This window comes from Aspergillus neoniger (assembly GCF_003184625.1).
Source record: "Aspergillus neoniger CBS 115656 unplaced genomic scaffold BO87scaffold_50, whole genome shotgun sequence".
Lineage (NCBI taxonomy): Eukaryota > Fungi > Ascomycota > Eurotiomycetes > Eurotiales > Aspergillaceae > Aspergillus > Aspergillus neoniger.
The window spans coordinates 35716-52856 of record NW_020291178.1 but is presented as its reverse complement, the minus strand read 5'-3'; the positions used below and the strand labels follow the sequence as shown (position 1 = coordinate 52856).

At 51.4% G+C, this 17141-nt stretch overlaps 9 protein-coding genes across 9 annotated transcripts; 5 read left to right on the top strand and 4 right to left on the bottom strand.

The window, feature by feature from the left end:
* Window positions 1–105: 105 nt before the first annotated feature.
* Window positions 106–1077, top strand: BO87DRAFT_430622 (D-3-phosphoglycerate dehydrogenase; the record flags this gene model as incomplete). The annotated part of the gene is made up of 1 exon (XM_025627550.1): window positions 106–1077. The coding sequence occupies one exon, from the start codon at window positions 106–108 to the stop codon at window positions 1075–1077; it is 972 nt and encodes a 323-aa protein (XP_025474814.1).
* Window positions 1078–1136: 59 nt separating this feature from the next.
* BO87DRAFT_410594 (SMP-30/gluconolactonase/LRE family protein) lies at window positions 1137–2167 on the bottom strand (the record flags this gene model as incomplete). Its single annotated transcript, XM_025626344.1, has 2 exons — window positions 1830–2167; window positions 1137–1766 (listed from the first exon to the last, which is right to left on the bottom strand). Exons 1-2 carry the CDS (start codon window positions 2133–2135, stop codon window positions 1137–1139), a joined length of 936 nt encoding a protein of 311 aa, XP_025474813.1. The 5' UTR covers window positions 2136–2167.
* Window positions 2168–2470: 303 nt separating this feature from the next.
* Window positions 2471–4291, top strand: BO87DRAFT_448716 (sugar transporter; the record flags this gene model as incomplete). The annotated part of the gene is made up of 5 exons (XM_025628307.1): window positions 2471–2594; window positions 2657–2796; window positions 2851–3036; window positions 3087–4088; window positions 4142–4291. 5 exons carry the CDS (start codon window positions 2471–2473, stop codon window positions 4289–4291), a joined length of 1602 nt encoding a protein of 533 aa, XP_025474812.1.
* A 385-nt stretch (window positions 4292–4676) lies between these two features.
* Window positions 4677–5542, top strand: BO87DRAFT_391073 (translin family protein; the record flags this gene model as incomplete). The annotated part of the gene is made up of 2 exons (XM_025624958.1): window positions 4677–4864; window positions 4927–5542. The coding sequence occupies 2 exons, from the start codon at window positions 4677–4679 to the stop codon at window positions 5540–5542; spliced, it is 804 nt and encodes a 267-aa protein (XP_025474811.1).
* Window positions 5543–5588: 46 nt separating this feature from the next.
* On the bottom strand, window positions 5589–6475 carry BO87DRAFT_344935 (RPEL repeat-containing protein; the record flags this gene model as incomplete). Its single annotated transcript, XM_025620845.1, has 3 exons — window positions 5589–6042; window positions 6138–6238; window positions 6312–6475. The coding sequence occupies 3 exons, from the start codon at window positions 6473–6475 to the stop codon at window positions 5864–5866; spliced, it is 444 nt and encodes a 147-aa protein (XP_025474810.1). The 3' UTR covers window positions 5589–5863.
* Window positions 6476–7393: 918 nt separating this feature from the next.
* BO87DRAFT_320021 (thiosulfate sulfurtransferase) lies at window positions 7394–10561 on the bottom strand (the record flags this gene model as incomplete). The annotated part of the gene is made up of 4 exons (XM_025619875.1): window positions 7394–8550; window positions 8603–8820; window positions 9489–9539; window positions 9600–10561. 4 exons carry the CDS (start codon window positions 10559–10561, stop codon window positions 7394–7396), a joined length of 2388 nt encoding a protein of 795 aa, XP_025474809.1.
* Window positions 10562–10857: 296 nt separating this feature from the next.
* Window positions 10858–11368, top strand: BO87DRAFT_369216 (anaphase promoting complex subunit 11; the record flags this gene model as incomplete). Its single annotated transcript, XM_025621961.1, has 3 exons — window positions 10858–11061; window positions 11122–11153; window positions 11216–11368. The coding sequence occupies exons 1-3, from the start codon at window positions 10920–10922 to the stop codon at window positions 11366–11368; spliced, it is 327 nt and encodes a 108-aa protein (XP_025474808.1). The 5' UTR covers window positions 10858–10919.
* Window positions 11369–11711: 343 nt separating this feature from the next.
* On the top strand, window positions 11712–13048 carry BO87DRAFT_380681 (uncharacterized protein). The gene has a single exon (XM_025624348.1). It carries the CDS (start codon window positions 11766–11768, stop codon window positions 12915–12917), a length of 1152 nt encoding a protein of 383 aa, XP_025474807.1. The 5' UTR covers window positions 11712–11765; the 3' UTR covers window positions 12918–13048.
* On the bottom strand, window positions 13046–17107 carry BO87DRAFT_463102 (putative kinesin family protein (BimC)). The gene is made up of 2 exons (XM_025629214.1): window positions 14342–17107; window positions 13046–14292 (listed from the first exon to the last, which is right to left on the bottom strand). The coding sequence occupies exons 1-2, from the start codon at window positions 16976–16978 to the stop codon at window positions 13363–13365; spliced, it is 3567 nt and encodes a 1188-aa protein (XP_025474806.1). The 5' UTR covers window positions 16979–17107; the 3' UTR covers window positions 13046–13362.
* Window positions 17108–17141: the final 34 nt, after the last annotated feature.

Here is a 17141-nt window from a genome sequence, read left to right as displayed (position 1 = left end):
ACTCGAATATATATCATGGCAGTAAATGTCCAACAATGCAGGCAGGAAAATTTCAAGATTGGCTTGAGAAACTCACAGCAAATCATTACTCTGTCTCAATCCAAGATGGCGCCCAGCAGGGACGATGATTTGGTGTCTTCCCGCCAAACCGTTGCGGATAAGCCAACGGTGTACCTTCTTGACACGTTCCCTCCCAAGGCAATCGAACATGCCAAAACACTATTCAATATTATCCAGCCTCAAGATGAAGGGTTCCAAAATTGGAGAGAGAATGCGCGCGCTTTGTTAATTCGAAGTTCCTATTTTACTGCCGAGGATGTCGCTAGTTGCCCGAATCTCATTGCGATTGGCAAGCACGGAGTAGGAATTGACAAGATCGACCAAAATGCCTGCGCAGAAAGAGGCATCAAGATCCTCAACACGCCTGGGGCGAACGCACGCGATGTGGCCGAACTGGTCGTTGCCCTTTCTCTGTCGGTTGCTCGTGGTATCCGGTCCATTACAACTCGCCAAATGTCAAAGCCAGTCCCCAAGGAGACATGTAACGGGCTGACGTTGTACCAAAAGACTGTCGGGATTATCGGCATGGGAAATATCGGACGGACTGTTGCCGAGATATTTCGGGGTGGCTTTCAGACCGACATCATCGCATACGATGCTTATATGCCGGAGGACATATGGACGCATATCCCGCACACTAGAGCCAGCAACATCGATGAAGTTATTACTCGGGCAGATATCCTCTCGGTCCATGTCCCTCTCACCAAGGAGAAACGAGACATGATTTCCTACGACAAGATCTGCATGATGAAGCCTGATGCCATCCTTATCAATGCGGCTCGGGGAGGTATTGTCAATGAACAGGACCTCACACGGGCATTGTCTGAAGGCCGTCTTTGGGGTGCCGGGCTAGACTGCCACGAACAGGAGCCGCCCAGCTTTGAAAAATATGGCCAGCTCTGGGAGAACCTGAATGTGATTAGTACACCGCACATTGGAGTCGCCACATCGAGGGCACAATTAGCGAGTGCTACTGCGGCGATTGACAATTTGCACCAATACCTAGCTAGTCTGTGATATTTCAATCTAGAAGACACATACTTACATTTCTCTGCATGACAACTACTATACATAAATCATATTTTAGCCTTCAAAACCCTCCCCCCAATCACCCCCCTACAATGCCACCTCACAACCTGCACATTGCCCTCCAAACTATCCGTAATAAACAACGTCCTCCCATCCTCACCCCCAAACGTACAATTCGTCAAATTCTTCCCTCCATCCTTCGCAGTAACAATCCTCGCCTTCGGCACCCCCTCCCTATCCACCACAAACACACACCCAAGACTCGGATGACATACAAACAAACTCCCCTCCTCATCCACCGCCAACCCATCAGGCCCCGCACACCCAAACGACTGGAAAAATAACCCTACCTTCGACGTACTCCCATCCGCATTCAACGGCAACCTCCACACAGAATTCTGCCTCGTCATAGCAACATACAAGAACCGCTCATCGGGGGATAACACCAGCCCGTTCGGAGAAATCCCGTTCGACACCAAACAATCTAGCTTCCCGTCGGGAGAAAGCCGGTACACGCACCCAGACGGGTCCGTCATCCCCGTTTGGCCCTGGTCCGTGAAGTAAATCTCGTTCTTGCTGGAGAAGATTAGGTCGTTGGGACCTTTGAAGCGTTCTAGGTTCCGGCGGGTCAGGAGGGGTGTTAGTCTTTGTATTGTGGGGTTGAAAAGAAGTATTCCCTGATTCCATAACTTATCAGCATTTCGATTCTTTCGAATGAGTGTGGGATGGGGTGTATTCACCTGCTTATAATCGGCAATCACTAAACATCCATCATCTCGAACAACAAGCCCATTGGATTCCCCATCGTAGCGGATACATTCCGTCACATTCTTGTCCCTGTTTATCTTCAGGACCCTCCCGTAGGGAACATCTACGATGTAGAGATCGCCGTTGGCGGTACAGACTGGCCCCTCGAGAAAGATATCTGATGCTGGGCGTGCCGAGCCGCTGCGCCACTCTGTTGGTTGGCCTGTGCAGCGCAGGTGGGAGGGGATGCGGGTGTAGATTTCGGCTTGGATGGTTGGGGGGGTTGGGTAGAAGTTCATTTTGAGAGTAGTCGGATTTAATTGGATTGTAACGAAATCAGTAAAGGAGGGTTTGCTGTGGCTGGTTGGTGTTGGTCCCCGCAATGTCTCGCTTATATATTAGTACTAGTACTCGTAGTAGTGCCATTTCTTGCAACAGGACTGGGTCCGATCCGCGTCGGACATTTCCCGGCGTTAGTACTAGATTGGGTGTGGGCTAATACCACTAGTAATATGGGGATGAGATAGTAGGGTTTATTTATAATTCGCAAGAATCCGGGGTTACCCCGTGCTTTCTGGGGTCTGGGGAATCTGTCAACTGCGGTTGAGTGTTCAAGGTTCAGGTTCGAGTCAAGATGGGTCTTATTACTGAGACGAGAAAGGCTATTCAGGATGCTCCGAAGGGCATGTTCAATGCTTATGTGTTGATGTGTACGTGTGTGTTTGCGTTTGCTGGTGTGGCTAAGGGGTTTGATGAAGGTATTTACTGGAGTTTACTGCGTGAAAGGGTAGAGGGCTAATTGATCGTCTGTTGTTGGTAGGAAATATTGCATCGCTTGTTACGCAGCCGCATTTTAAGGCAAAGTTTGGGATTGATCATTTGTCAGAAGATGATTATGCGAATACGAAAGGATGGATTGTCTCTATTACTACTGCTGGTGCTGTTTTTGGTTGTCTTGGGGTATGTTGGTTTCGAACTGTGTTCGTGGTCTGGGCAATGCTAATGTAGGTGCAGTGCCCTCGACTCAACGATCGATTTGGGCGACGATGGACTTTTCGTCTCTCAACCCTCATATATATTGCAGGAATCCTCGGTCAAGGGCTATGCAACGGGAACCTGTCAGGGCTGTATGCTTCCAGGTTTATCGCGGGATTGGGATTGGGCGTGCTTACGATTGTGCCGCCTATATATATTTCGGAGGTATGACCTCTAGATCATGGAAAACATGTCCATTTCGCTAACAGATTTAGATCGCACCCAAGACTATCCGAGGTCTTCTAACACTGCAGCACGCTGCTTGCCAGCAACTAGGCGTTGTATTCGGTTTCTTCATCGACTACGGCGTGACAAAAAGCTACCCTGGCGGTGACAAGCAATGGATACTCCCTACACTTTTACAACTCCTCCCCGCCACCATATGGCTGCTTGGATCCTTCCTCTGCTGCGAATCACCTCGATGGCTACTCTATAAAGGCAAACGACACGAAGCTGCTACCAACCTCGTCAAACTCCGCCACCTACCTCTCGACCACCCCATAATAGTAGCCGAGCTAGCAGGCATGGACGCCCAACTCCTCCTAGAAACCGAATCAGTCGGCGAAGCCACAATATGGGAGCTCCTAAAAGAGACACTCATCCCAATCGAAAACCGACGTCGCTTCTTCCTCATCTTCATGGCAAACCTCCTGTCCCAATGGTCCGGAGCCAACGCCATCACGCAATACTCGCCCACGATCTTCGGCTACCTGGGCATATCCGGGGACGAGTCCACCTTCCTAGCGACAGGAATCTACGGCGTGGTCAAATTCGCCAGTACCCTCGCATTTGCGCTGTTCATCGTTGACTTCATCGGCCGTCGTCGATCCCTGATTACAGGCATCTCCCTACAAATAGTCACACTAGTGTACATAGGAGCTTACCTCGGCGCCACGAAGGACATGACCGCAACCCAAATCAGCAATACTCCCAGTGCCTCGCGTGCCTCAACTGCAGCAATAGTGGCTGTTTACATCCACGCCGTGGCGTGGAGTATTGGGTGGTTCGGGATTCCGTATCTTATCGGATCGGAGATTTTTCCGATTAGGATCCGGTCATTGAATGTGTCTATTTCGATGGCTTTCCACTGGGCGTTCTATTTTGGGTGTTCGAGGGCTATGCCTTGTTTGCTGGCTGCTACGCATCGCTGGGGTGCGTTTCTGTTCTTTGGTTGTATTTGTGTGATTGGGCTGGTGTATGTGTTTTTTGCTATGCCGGTGAGTATACCCTGTTTGCTGAAGTGGGTTGGATTGGAGCTAACTGTGTATAGGATACAACTGGGCGGTCGCTGGAGGCGCTGGATAGTCTGTTTCAGCGGCCTTGGTATACGGTGTATCGGGTGGCTTATCCGTCGAGTGAGGCCGTTCGGGTGGAGAGGGAGGATGCAAAGTTGGGGGTGGAGCATGTTGAGAGGGCGTGATGGACTCCAGATGTGCTTCTTTGAGTGCTACCATAAAAGCTATCCAATATGATTACAGTAAATATTGAATTGAACTCTACTATGAATTCATTTCTAGAGAGAATGATACCATATTGAATCTCCTACCCCATTTCATCTCTGATCCGATCAGATAAGATAACACCTCGATCACCCCAAAACAGTAAAGCCCCGCGCCAATAATGACATCTTCTCTCCCAGTTTGATTCCGTTGCATCAATTCTCCCCTCTACCCTCCCACCAACACACCCCCACTGCCACCACACATTGACCTCATCCCATGGCCGGAACAAAACGCACCTGGGACGGACAACCATCACCCAACACCACCACCCTATTAACAAGCACCCAGCCACAACCACCCACCATGGCGGACTCTACCACAGACCAACCCCAGCAACCCGAACAGCAGCAGCAACAACCCAACCCATTCATCTCGATATTCACCACCTTCCGCGACGAGCTCGACGAGCACCACGACCGTCGCGAACGCATAATAAAAGCCAGTCGGGACATCACCGCCCTCAGCAAGAAGATAATCTTCGCGTTGCAGCGGTATGTCCCAATCCCCCAGCTCCTCCCCACCAACACCACCACTAACACAAACAACATGATAGTATCCGAACCCTCAACACCGCCCTCCCCCCCAACCTAACCAAAGAAACCACCACGCGCTTCGCACAAATAACCACGCACTTCACCTCCCTCCTCCCCGACCTAACCCCCGCGCCCAACACCCACCGATACATGCGCCAACTCAGCCCGGCGATCCAAGAATTCATCGAAGCCATATCCTTCAACCACTACCTCACCACACAATCCCTAATCACTCTCGAAGAAGTGCGGAAGCATCTTCCTGCGGGGATCCTCGTCACGGAGGAGGATTATCTGCTCGGATTGTTTGATTTAACGGGCGAGATGATGCGGTTTGCGGTGACGGGTTTGTCCGCGGGAAGTACGTCTGAAGGTGATAGTGTGGGGCTAGGTGAGGAGCAAAAGGGCATTGTGGTCGATTTGAGGGAGATGAGGTGCGGGTTTGAGGGGTTGAGTGTTCCGGGCAGACATCGTGGTGTTATGTTGAGGGATATGGGGAAGAAGGTGGATGTTATGCAGGGGAGTGTGGAGAAGGTGGAACGCGCGGCGTATGGGATTTTGGTTAGGGGGAGGGAGAGACCGAAGGGGTGGAGGCCGGATTTGGTGGTTGGTGGTGGAGGTGGAGAGGATGAGTATTGATGATCTTTTCTTGTGTGTTACGAGAGTCTTATTCGTACTCATCCTTGATGAGAAGGAATATCGGGTTGATGGATGTTGTACGATGTACATGCATATCAAACAACTAACTTACCATGAAAATAAACATTGCATGACCATTACCTCATCAATCATGTACGAGTATACTAAATACTCAATATCTTCAGAAACAACCATCATAAATCAGAAGCACTCAAATCAAACCAAATCAATTAAATAAAACACTAAACACCATATCCATCCACCCATTACCCATCATCATCATCATCATCATCAATCAATCAATCAAACCACCACCGCAGTCTAAACAGCCGGAAACCTCGGATCCTCATCCTCCGTCAAAATGCCCTGCGAAATCAAATCCTCAGGATTCGGCCGATTCTGAATCTTATGGTCGAGATGATCAGCCAACATATGTTTCTCGAGCTCACGGGCATTGGCCTGCAGTGCGGGGGCGGCGTGGGTGGTGGGGAGGATGTTTCCTATCATTACCATCCATCCGTCATCAGTTAGCCATATCCATACCCATATCCTGAAAGGTGTATATATAGTATATAGTATATAGTGATGGAAATACGCTCAACCAACTCCTCCCTCTCCGGCCGATGTTCAAGATGTTTCTTCAAAGCGTCTGTGGTGCGTTGGCGGGCAAGTTCTTGGCGGGTTGCTTGGAGGGAGCTATCCTCTTTGTTAGGTATCTTATTGTATAGATGGATGGAAGTATGGGAAGGAAGGGGGCAGGGCAGCGTACGGAGCAACATTCGTATCGAGCAGGATATGTCTATCTTTGAGATCCTGCACGTCGGGACGACGCTGGAGATGCTTCTCCAGGGAACTGCGACGTTCGGGAGATGCGGAGAGAGAGGTCTCGTCGATGCTAGCAGCAGTAGTAGGTGTAGTAGTGTTGAGGTCCATTGCGGGGTAGATTTGTTGGAGCTTAGATGGGTGGGATGAGTAGTAGTATGCTAGGGTGGTTGTGAACGCTGGGGAGGTATGGAAGATGGCTGGGTATATACAGTGATTCGAAGAGTGGTGTGACTGGAATAAAGAATAGAAAGAAGGCTGGTTGTCCAGGGGATTAAGAGGGGAGGTCAAGTGATGCGTGCGGAGGACGAATCCACGGGACTGGCGCCGAGGAGGCCCACTGGACGATGTCATCACACCTGACTTCATTACTACCTACCATTCTCATTCTCACTACAACATCAACATTCAGGATTCAGAATCGGTCACTGCTGCATTCTAGTCATACTGGATAAGTTAACAGTTAGCTAAGTAGCAAGTCGCAAGTAGCTCGGTCACATCGCCAATCTGTTCCCCCCTCCAATTATTCTCCGTAGCAATCGAAAACATGTCCAACAAAGAGTAACGCAAAGAATGACTGCTATATCTGTTTTGTAACTGCAGAGTAGAATGTCGAAAAGCGGCCTGGGAATTGCCCACCACAACGTGGCTAGGAGAAAAGATGTGCTCCATTTCTTCCCTCGGAAGTCCGAAGGATTGAAAGCAACGCCATATGAGGACCCAGCATCTACTACGCCTCTCGCAGCCTAAGCGACGCCCAGAGAGTTCACCCCGACGATGGCCATACTGGATCGAAACTGTCCCGTATCCGATTCCTCTCGTCTACCGCATTTTCGCATCCATGCCGTCTGTCCAGGACCTGTCGCCCATCAATGTAGACAGTCGCATCCGACAACAAGTCTGACCTTAGGCAGCCCGGGAATGGCAGAACATATCCTTTCTGCTTCGTGTAACAACCACAATGGTCTATTTCAAGTTTGAGAAATATTCATCCGCCCATCTGCACAGACTGACGGACCCGACCATTGATCAAGGAACCCAGAGCTTACCACGGCCGCGGCTGCTACCACGCGAAGGACCCCGAGAACCACCACGGCGGCTGTTCGAATAGTTCCGAGATGCCCCCGCCATGCCACGTGCGGCCCCGGACTGGGTGCTCAGATCAACCGTGGGCGGCTGCTGCTGCTGCTTCGTCACACCCAGCGATCGGCTGAACGAGTTGGGGTCGATTGGCTGCGTGGGAATCTCCATCGTAGCCTCCACCGGAGGGGCGACAGACTTGAATGCAGCAGCCTTGCGAGTAGTGCCGCCGCGCGAGCCACCTCCTCGAGTAGATCCTTTGCCGCGACCGCGGGGGACGAAAACAAGCTCGTCCTCGTCGCTCTCATCCTCGTAGGAAAGAAGAGACTTTGGCTCTGCGGTTGTCGTCTGGGTCTTCTCCACGTATTTGCACCGGTTCTTGTATTCCCGCTCCTCGTACTGGATGGATGTCCGCAGCTGATGGATGTTCTTGACTCCGATGCCGAATTTCTGCGCCCAAACCTGGGTAGGCCGATCGTTCGTAATGAGAATGCATGTTTTTGCCGCGTTAGCGGCATCAGGGCCGCTGTGCAACCGCCACAAGAGGGCGCTGAGCAGCGGTCTGAGCATCAAAGGAACCGTCGGAATAGTGGACCCCGACGCAGAACGACGGTGTCCACTCTCCGGCTTCTTCTTCACTTCCTTGCCGACGCCATTGACAACATGAGAATTCGCACACTCAGGACTGGTCCGGGAGCTCCTGGAGGACGGTCGGGATGCAGGGGCGCTGTGAGTGCCGTTTGACGTGATCGAGACCGCATCGGATTCTTTCTTGAAATTCAACTTGTTGAGAAGCATCTGGGACAGATCGTCGGGAGCGGCGCCGTTCTTCTTCGTATCTTTGGACTTATCCTCGCGATTCCGCTGCGCCACCTGGTCGCCCGGAAGAACTCCGTTGGCTTCGGGTTCCTCCTCGAACTCTGGAAGGAAGAACTTCTCCGCCTCGGTCCAGTTCTCATATTGCTCCATGGGACCCTGCAGGATGACTCGTTCGGCGGAAATGTTATCTTTGCCGGAGGTAACACGGTCGAGGAAACGGACGGCCTCTCGGGCATTGATGGCGACTTGGGATCCGGCTCTCTTCAAGGCATGGAGGCGTTCGAGGGCTAGAGAGGCATCGGTCAGCAGATACAACTGGCGTGTCATCGAGTCACTCACTGTAGAGAGGAACGATAAGAGTGATGGCGCCGTTCGTGGTCCATTTTTTGATTTCGCTGATATTGGTGGTTAACGCCGTCTCGTCCACGGCACAATGGAAGACCTTGCGTCCGGTCGACATGGCTGGCTGAGAAAGGTCGACAGGACCGGTCGCGTAGTTGAAGGGTAAAAGACTGGAAAGCCACAAGGGCCCTAGACCGAACAGCTTGCTTGGACGACTGCGACCGAGCCGCAGGCGTGGTTAGCGTGGTGCTGAAGCCCGCGAGGGAGGTTTGGATTGATTGGGATTAATGGAGGCGGAGGCCTGGGAATGTGGGGGCGCTGGTTCGAGGACCAGAACCATGGCCATTCACAGCCCGACCGCCAGCCAGATGCCAAATTAGAAGAATGAATCACTCACAATGAAAACCTCGCTCACTAGGGAAGATCATCTGCAGCATTTTGGGTCTTAAATCAGCGATCGTGGATGGAAAAGAATCGAGGCGAGATGGTGAGCGAGGAATGAATCCATCAGCGGATCAACTGAAAGCCGCGGGATTCGCCTGGGGCCTGACTAAGCGCCAAACGGATTCGACCGATTTTCCTGTTGTCATCATATATTCTCCTCCACTATGGTTCCCCTCATAACACGCCCCTACCATCCCCCAGTGACTAAATGGCTGCCCCAGTGTTATCATCACCTTTACTCATCGCTACACGCTTATCTTATTTGGGATTTCCCGCGTACTTCTAGATGGTTCGATCTCTATCTGGTATGGTATAATTGCGGTTGCTGGAATCGAGATGGAGGGGAAAACGCTATGTCATACAAGACCCGACGATCATCAGGCCAATTCAAACTCCTCGCCTTCAAACCAACGTCAGCTGTCCTTTCTCCCGTCTCTACGTTGCCTTCTTGATGAGACCCTCCTCCGGCTTGACACGTTGTGCCCACTCACTGTCACCATTGTCAGCCACCGAACCTTTGTAGAAAGTCAGGGATCGGGAAAGAACTTACGTCCAGCTGCCATCGTATACCCTCCGTAGGTTGGGCTCTCCGAACTCCGCCTCGCCTAGTGCCGTCTCAATGATAGTTGCTGTCACACCGGTGCCACAAGAGCTGATGATGGACTTGGACTCGTCAATATCCTTGCCTTCGAAGATCTTGCGTAGCTCTGGCCCCGGGAGATAAGTCTTGGTCTCCGGGTCCAGCAGCTGTTGAAAAGCTAAGCTTTGAGAGCCAGGAATATGGCCCGACGACAGGCCTGGACGTGGCTCAGGATCGGTTCCCGCCCAGCGGCCGTACGAGCGTGCGTCCAGGATCTCCACTTCCTTTGCGCCCTCCTTTCTATGCTCCTTGGCGATCTCCTTAAGCTCCCGGTAAGGGATCACGAGTTTCGAATCATACGTAGGTACGGGGTAGTTGGTCCGCTCCGGCTGGGAGGGCTCACCAGTCTCCGTCGGGTATCCTTCGCGAACCCACAGCCTGTAGTTGTTGAGTAGATGAACTCGAGGGTGTCCAAAGACCCGAAGGGTCCATCCGACGCGGGGAGCGCTGAAGATGCCCAGCTCCTCAGTGTCGTAGACCACCACCTCGTCGTCGCGGCGAATGCCAAGCTCACTCATCGCTTCGGCAAACGTTTCGGCGGTAGGAAGCATGTGCGGGTAGGGCGAGTCATGGTCCTTGACTCCGTCTAGGTCAAAGAAGCGAGCCTCGGGGATGCGATGCTTGCGGAAGATGTCAATTCCTTTGCGACCCTCGGGGTCGTTCGGCATGAACCAGGCCGCGCATAGCGGTACCACACGAGGAGAGGTGGAGATCTTCGTGCGCGGGTTCTTCTTGAGGGCGGTTTCAAGCTCCTTGGGGGTGATCAAATATGAGTTGAAAGAGAACTGGCGACATTGGTTTGCGGTGGACATGGTGGACCGAAATAGGCGAGTCGGTGAAGGGATGGAATTCCGAAGAGTTATAAACGCCATATTGCGAGGCGGGGGGGCAGATGCAGTAAATATGAGAGAAATTGTTCAAGGATTATTTACATTCCGCTCATACCGTGGTGTCTGATTAACCCACCTGCAGGTCCGGAAAGATGAATGAGGGGGGAAAGAAAGGAAGAGGAATAGTGTGGGAAGCGCAAGATCAATGGACAATGACGGGAGAGCTTCGCTATCAGTCCGTCTTTCTCCTCGCAAATGCGGAGGTGGCCATGTGAATTTCGGGAAAGCCTGTCCGCTTATCGCCCGGTCCACTTCCCTTCCAACCACCTTCCCTTAACCTCCCCTTCCTCCCGACACTAAACGAGATCCCCCATTGCAATCCAATCAACCATCCTCAGCCATGAAGGTCACTATTAAAGAGTGGAACGCCGTTGCTACTTGGCGCTGGGATATGCCCGACGATGAAGTGTGTGGTATTTGTCGGGTTCAGTTCGATGGCACATGTCCGACCTGTAAATTCCCAGGTGATGATTGCTCGCTATGTATGTCAACAATACTCCCTTTTTCGAACTGCATGGTTATTAACCAGGAAATTTTCACAGTGCTGGGAAAGTGTGGTCACTCTTTTCATATGGTGCGATTGTGGATCTCGATGTTCTCATCCTAAAGACGAAACACTAACACTAACCAACCCAGCACTGCCTCATGACCTGGATTCAACAAGAGTCCTCAAAGGGACTCTGTCCGATGTGCAGACAGAGTATGTCATTCATATCCCTGCATTTAACTATGACTGCTAATCTAGCTGCAGAATTCGAATGGAAGCAAAACGACGAGGAAGATGAATAGCAACCTCAGTACTCGACAACCTCAGTGGACTGTTGAAGGCGTTGGTGGCTCCTTGCAAATTATGATACCCTGCGACTGTATTTCTCTTCTAGCATAGAGCTATTAGTATACTACTATTTGTCTATATATATATTCTTGAGCACAGGTACTCCAACATCCGTGCACAATAAACAACAACTCTGTTTACCGCCGATCGGGTCACCTGACGCTATCGATAAGGCAGCAGATGATCCGCGACGAATGCGGCAAGTCAACTTCCTAGTAAGTAGTAAGACTAAGACTAAAGTAGTTCCCCAGATAAGTTAGTAGTACTATCTCAGGTACCGGCCCTGCCACGCTCTCACTTCCCATCCTCCCTCTCTATCACTCCATTCTAACCATGTAGCTCCCCCCAGACATGTCTCTTCCCAAACACACCTCCCCATCTCCCTTATCCTCCTCACCCTCCCGCCAATCAGTCCGCCGAACTTCAGGATCTCGCCCCCAGAGCATCATCGACCGGCCCGGCACCGCCCAACAAGTCACCGACATTCCGGAGGAGCACGACTCCCACGAAGCTGCACCTGCACCAGCTCCAGTCCCACAAGTGCACGCCCCTACCGAGCACGAAAAACCCCACGAGACAACATCAACAACAACACCATCGCACGCCACCTTCCAACCCTTCTTCACCTTAATCGAAGACGCCAACTCCTCCGAATACCACCACCCCACAGTGCACTACATCTTCTCCGACGATGACACAGACATCGTGACCGATGCAGCTCTACGCGCCCTAGAATCTGAGCCCGATCTTTTCACAGCCAACGGAAAAGGTAAATCCAAACATACACAAGACCACAATCGTCAAGACGGTGGTGAACAAGGCACATACCCCGAAGACGATGAATACGCCCACCACAGGAAGGAGTCCCTCCTTCCGGACCCTATCCCAGGTGTCCGCGATAACTACGTGATTCTCGATATAGACTACGCCTCGCCAGATGGTACACATCCCGAGACGACAGTCCCAAACACCGACGGCGGCGCGGCCAGCGCTCACGAAGCCCACGGAACAGGACCTCCTCTTCTACAACAACAGCAACAGCAACAGCAATCATCGGCGCATAAATACACCGTGACCTCCGCACACAGTTTATCACCAGCATGGCAGGTTCTGAATACGCAACTGGTTTCGGCGCCTACCTTTGAGAATAATAATAATAACTCGTCTGGGGGACAGCCGCCGAACGGAAGTCTCATGCTCAAGATCAAGGGTACGGCAGGACTGCCTATGAATATGCCGGGGAAGGATAAAGATAGAGAGAGGAGTAGCCAGCGGTTGGAGGATATGATGGATCAGTTCGCGAAGCGGTTATCGGAGCTGAGACAGGTTATTGGTGCGGAGGAGCAGATGGACGATGCGGAAGAAAGAGTAGAGGGTGACACGGCATTGCCTGAGGAAGGGGATGTCGAGGGTGCTCCTGCGGATAACACTGAGGAGCCGATCGAAGCCGAGCCTCATGTTGAGGGTGGTGGGGAGAATGAGGGACAGTCTGTAGAAAGTTGAGCTGGCAAGTGTAGTTGTCCGGACTGGTTAATGTAACCATGCAGTGTGGCAAACATTATATGCACTACTTATAGGCACCCACCATGCTACATACTACATCCTATGGTCTAGTGTTGAGCAGAAATCATGACGCATTCAAATAGCCACAAATGGCTAATCTCTGTTGTAGCAGACGAGGTATCTATACCAGAAACAATGGTAACACAAACTCCCAAACACCATATTGCAAAGTTTCAAAGAATCATCCATTCCGCATTCAAAACAAGCACTCAGTCAGTGTCCGTTTCCAAACATCCAGTCAAAATACGATATCAAACAACCTGTCGTTCTTCAAAATGGACAAATCCCAGGGTATTAGGGTATCCCATAACGCCTGCCACCACCAAGCGAGACATTTTAATATTCATGCACAATGCAAAACAAAAGAAGGGTCAAGCACGTGACACTAATTGAAGGGCTGGTTTCTCAGCCTTCTAGCGCTGGAAGGAGGAACGTTTTCCGGTCCCTCCAGCATCCCAGCCATCTTCCTCGTCAACTTCTTTTGCGAGAGCTTGCTATCAGTTGCGAGATTGGAGCAGCGTCTCTTTGCAGGCGGTTGGTCGGTGTCCTCGGTTTCCGGTGTGAGGTCCATAGTAGTCCGAGGGGTTTCCGTGCCGGCAGTAGATGATTTGCGGTCTCCAGCGCTAGATGCGCGCGGTTTTACGACGTTTGCATCGACTTCCCTAAGGCCCGTGTTGGAAGGAGTAACCGCGGTTTTGGGTGGTAAAGATCCTACCTCGTCCGAGGTGTCGTTGAAAACGAACCCTTTGGATGGGGGAGTTCCAGGAGAGCTGTCGAGGGTGGGAAGCTGATCTTCGCCGCTGAATGGCAGTGCTGTGAACTGTCTGGATGTTCTCATCCGGGTTTTCAAGCAATCATGGCCTTCAGTCCGCGGTAGGTCAGACGGATAGTCGTAGGCGCGCTTCCTGGGAGTCACGCCAGTGGAGACATATTCCTCGAAGGCTCGGTTCCTGATGTTCTCCCGAAGATCGGTCAATGGTTTGCGGACTTCATCCGACAGTGGCATCGTGGACTCTTGCAGGTTGAGTTGTTGCTGAATTGCGCCCTCTTGTAGCTCAGTTAGACGGCCACCAAACTCCGTGAACTGCGTGTTCATACAATCATATGACTGGTGGACATTGGATGACATGTTCTGCAGGCTTGAAAGGCGGGCGTCACGGTAACGGCCATTCTGCGAGCGAGCCTTGGCGACAAAATCGTCCAGTGCTTCCATTTGTTTGCTCATGTTGTTCACCTGAGCATCAACAATACGGACCGTCTCCTCGTGGACCGACTCTGTAACCTTTTGGATAGAAGCATTCCGTTGATCGAAGACCTACAATATTAGTATAAGTGGGCACAAGTATCCCGAGAGCAAAACTTACCTCCCAGTCACTTTGCATCCTTGACCTGATGTCGTCTTTCGATGCAGTGACATCCTTGGCAAATTGCTCCGACTTGAACACCCACTCGTCAACATGGCGGTCATACTGCGCAGTGGCGTGCTCCAGGAAGTCTCCAGAAGATGTAAGATCCGTGCGCATTGTCTCCACCCTACCCTTCAAGCGGCCAAATTGCCTCTGGCGAGACTCTTCAATCAAAGCCTTCATCTGCGACATCAGAAGATCACGCTCGGCTTCAGCATTAGCACTCTCTTCCTCGAGGGTCTGTGCCAAGTGTGAAGATGCCCTGCGGTTGGCCTCGACCGCCTTGGTGTTGGCCTCCTGGAGCTCCAATCGCAACTTGTTGATCTCTGCTTTTTGTCCATTGAGATGCGTGACCATATCCTCGAACACTGTCTTCAAATCCTTGCCAAGAGCACTGTAAGAAGAATGCAGTTGAGCGTGGAACTCGGAGAACTCGCCGATAACCTCTTTGGAAATGCGAGCAGCTGCAGCCGACAGACCATTCAATCCTTCGCCAACCTTACGCTTAACTTCCTCGCGTAGATCCTTAATCTCTTCGAGGACTTCGTTCATCTCATCATGGGCGCCCGTGGTCTGAGAATTCGCCTCACGTTCCGCCTTCTCGAAGAGGCCTGCCGATTGAAGCAATTGCGATTGGTTCGATTCGATATTGCCGAGTTCACGCGTGACAAACTCGTTGATCTTTTCGGACATAGCTTCAACAAGCTCGGAATGTTGCTCCTGGAAAGCCTCAACCTTGGAATCAATCACCGTAGTGACATTCGACACTTCCGCGGTAGAAACCTGCCAGGACCGCTTGTTGGTGGCATCCAGGTCAGTCTTGCGTTGTATCTTGGCGTGCAGGCCACTGATGTCTTCCACCGTCGTATCCAAAGTAGATAGAAGACCTGCGCCGATATCGCGAAGTTTCACTTCTGTCTCTTCATGCGCTTTGCGCAGCATTTCCTCTTCCTCAAGCTGAGCTTTGGTGTCCTTCAAAACGATCTCGGTCTGTTCGAGTACATCATTGGTATTAGCAAGGGCAGCCCGTGTTTCTTCATTGTCCTTCTTCAAATCGTTGAAATTACTTGTGAGCGTGAAGAGTTCCTGAACCTTGTGTCGCAAGCTCGATTCCATGGACTCAATCTTTGCACGCTGTTCCTCATTGACGATCCTTCGTGATTCGCTCTCCATATGCATCTCTTCCCAGGAATCGACGCTCATATACACGCCATTTCGGTGTCGCGTAGCAATAAGCTCTCCCTTCAACTTTTCAATCTCTGCTGTGAATTCACGAATGAGCGTCTTCTTCGGCATCGTTGAGTTGATCTGTGGCTTGTTGCGAATATTCTTCGCTCTAAATGCATAATCCAGCGTGGAAATAGTTTCCTCCAGATTACTGCGTGATGGTGAGACCGTAGCAATGATGCATGTCTTTGTTCGTCCTCCGAGAGAGTCTTGTAGCAGGCGGGTAAGCTTGGATTCTCGGTATGGGATATGGGGGCTTTTGTCGACCAAGGCGTTGATCACACGACCCAAAGTGAGCAAGCTCTTGTTGATTAGACCAGCTTCGGTCGCACGCTTGTTTTCAGCACCGCTGCGCTGGATATTCTCACTACCAGCCAAATCGACCAAATTCAGCTTTCCGTGGCTGATATGCTCGTCGCCGGACTCTGTAATTCGTTTCGTAAGGACGGTGATAGTGAAAACAGTGTGACTCCGGGAACTCAGGTCGTTGCATTTTGTTGCTGCTACTTGCCGCTTGTGACTTCCCTCCTGGAGCAGCTTTATTCCAGCCGACGCTGAGTCGATAAATGTTTCCTCCATACCCTGAACAAGTGTGCTTCCATGGCCCTTCTTCGACTCGTTCTCATAGATTTTGAGTTTCGAGTTATCCTCGTACGCTAGCAGATCGCGAAGCTCTTCATTGTATAGTTCGATGAAGGAACACTTCACCGTGCTCTCTGTTTCTTGGAGCTTATGGAAGAGTGAGTAGAGCACACGCGGAATAATACCAGCATTGTCTGATAGTATGCCCAGGGTATCCGTCATGTCGCCTGACATTGTGTAAGTCTTTCCGGTTCCCGTCTGTCCGTAAGCGAAGATTGTGCAATTGTATCCAGCAAGCATTTCGTTAACAATCGGTAACACAACATCTTCATACACAGTCACCTGATCGGCAGCTGCTGAGAAGACCTTGTCAAATGTGTAGGCTTTGTTGGACAACGCATTTGGGCCCATGGATAATTCAACGCATTTGCCTTTAACTCCTTCAGGAGTTGAGACGACGACTCCGCTCTTTTCCTGGATCTCCCTGTCATTGCGGCCGCGACATCTTACCACAACGTGGATACTGGTGTCTTCGTTGATTTCACGTTCATAGTCTCTTTCTTTGCGCTTCGCAATGAGACTGGTGGCGGATGATTCGGTCGGCGATTTCACCGCGCGCGAGCTACTAGGGGGCGCTTTTGCAGTAACTGCTGGAGAGTTGGCTCTGGTCGAAGAGGGCACGGTTGAACCCGCTCGTCGCGTCGATGGACGTGTTGCTGGGCGTGTAGCTGTAGTTGTCGTACGTCTTGTTGGCAGCCCAGAGGCAGGCCGTTGTGGGCCGGCCATAGTGGACTATAAGATAAAGTGTAACAGGTGTCGTGTCGCTTCAATGCAATGAGCAATGATGCCGCAAAATCTCAAATTAATTGATCAACATAAGGCGACAAAGTTGGCGGCGACTGTGGGGGATGTCGGATAAGGAGGTCGAGGTTGGAGTATTTACCGATGT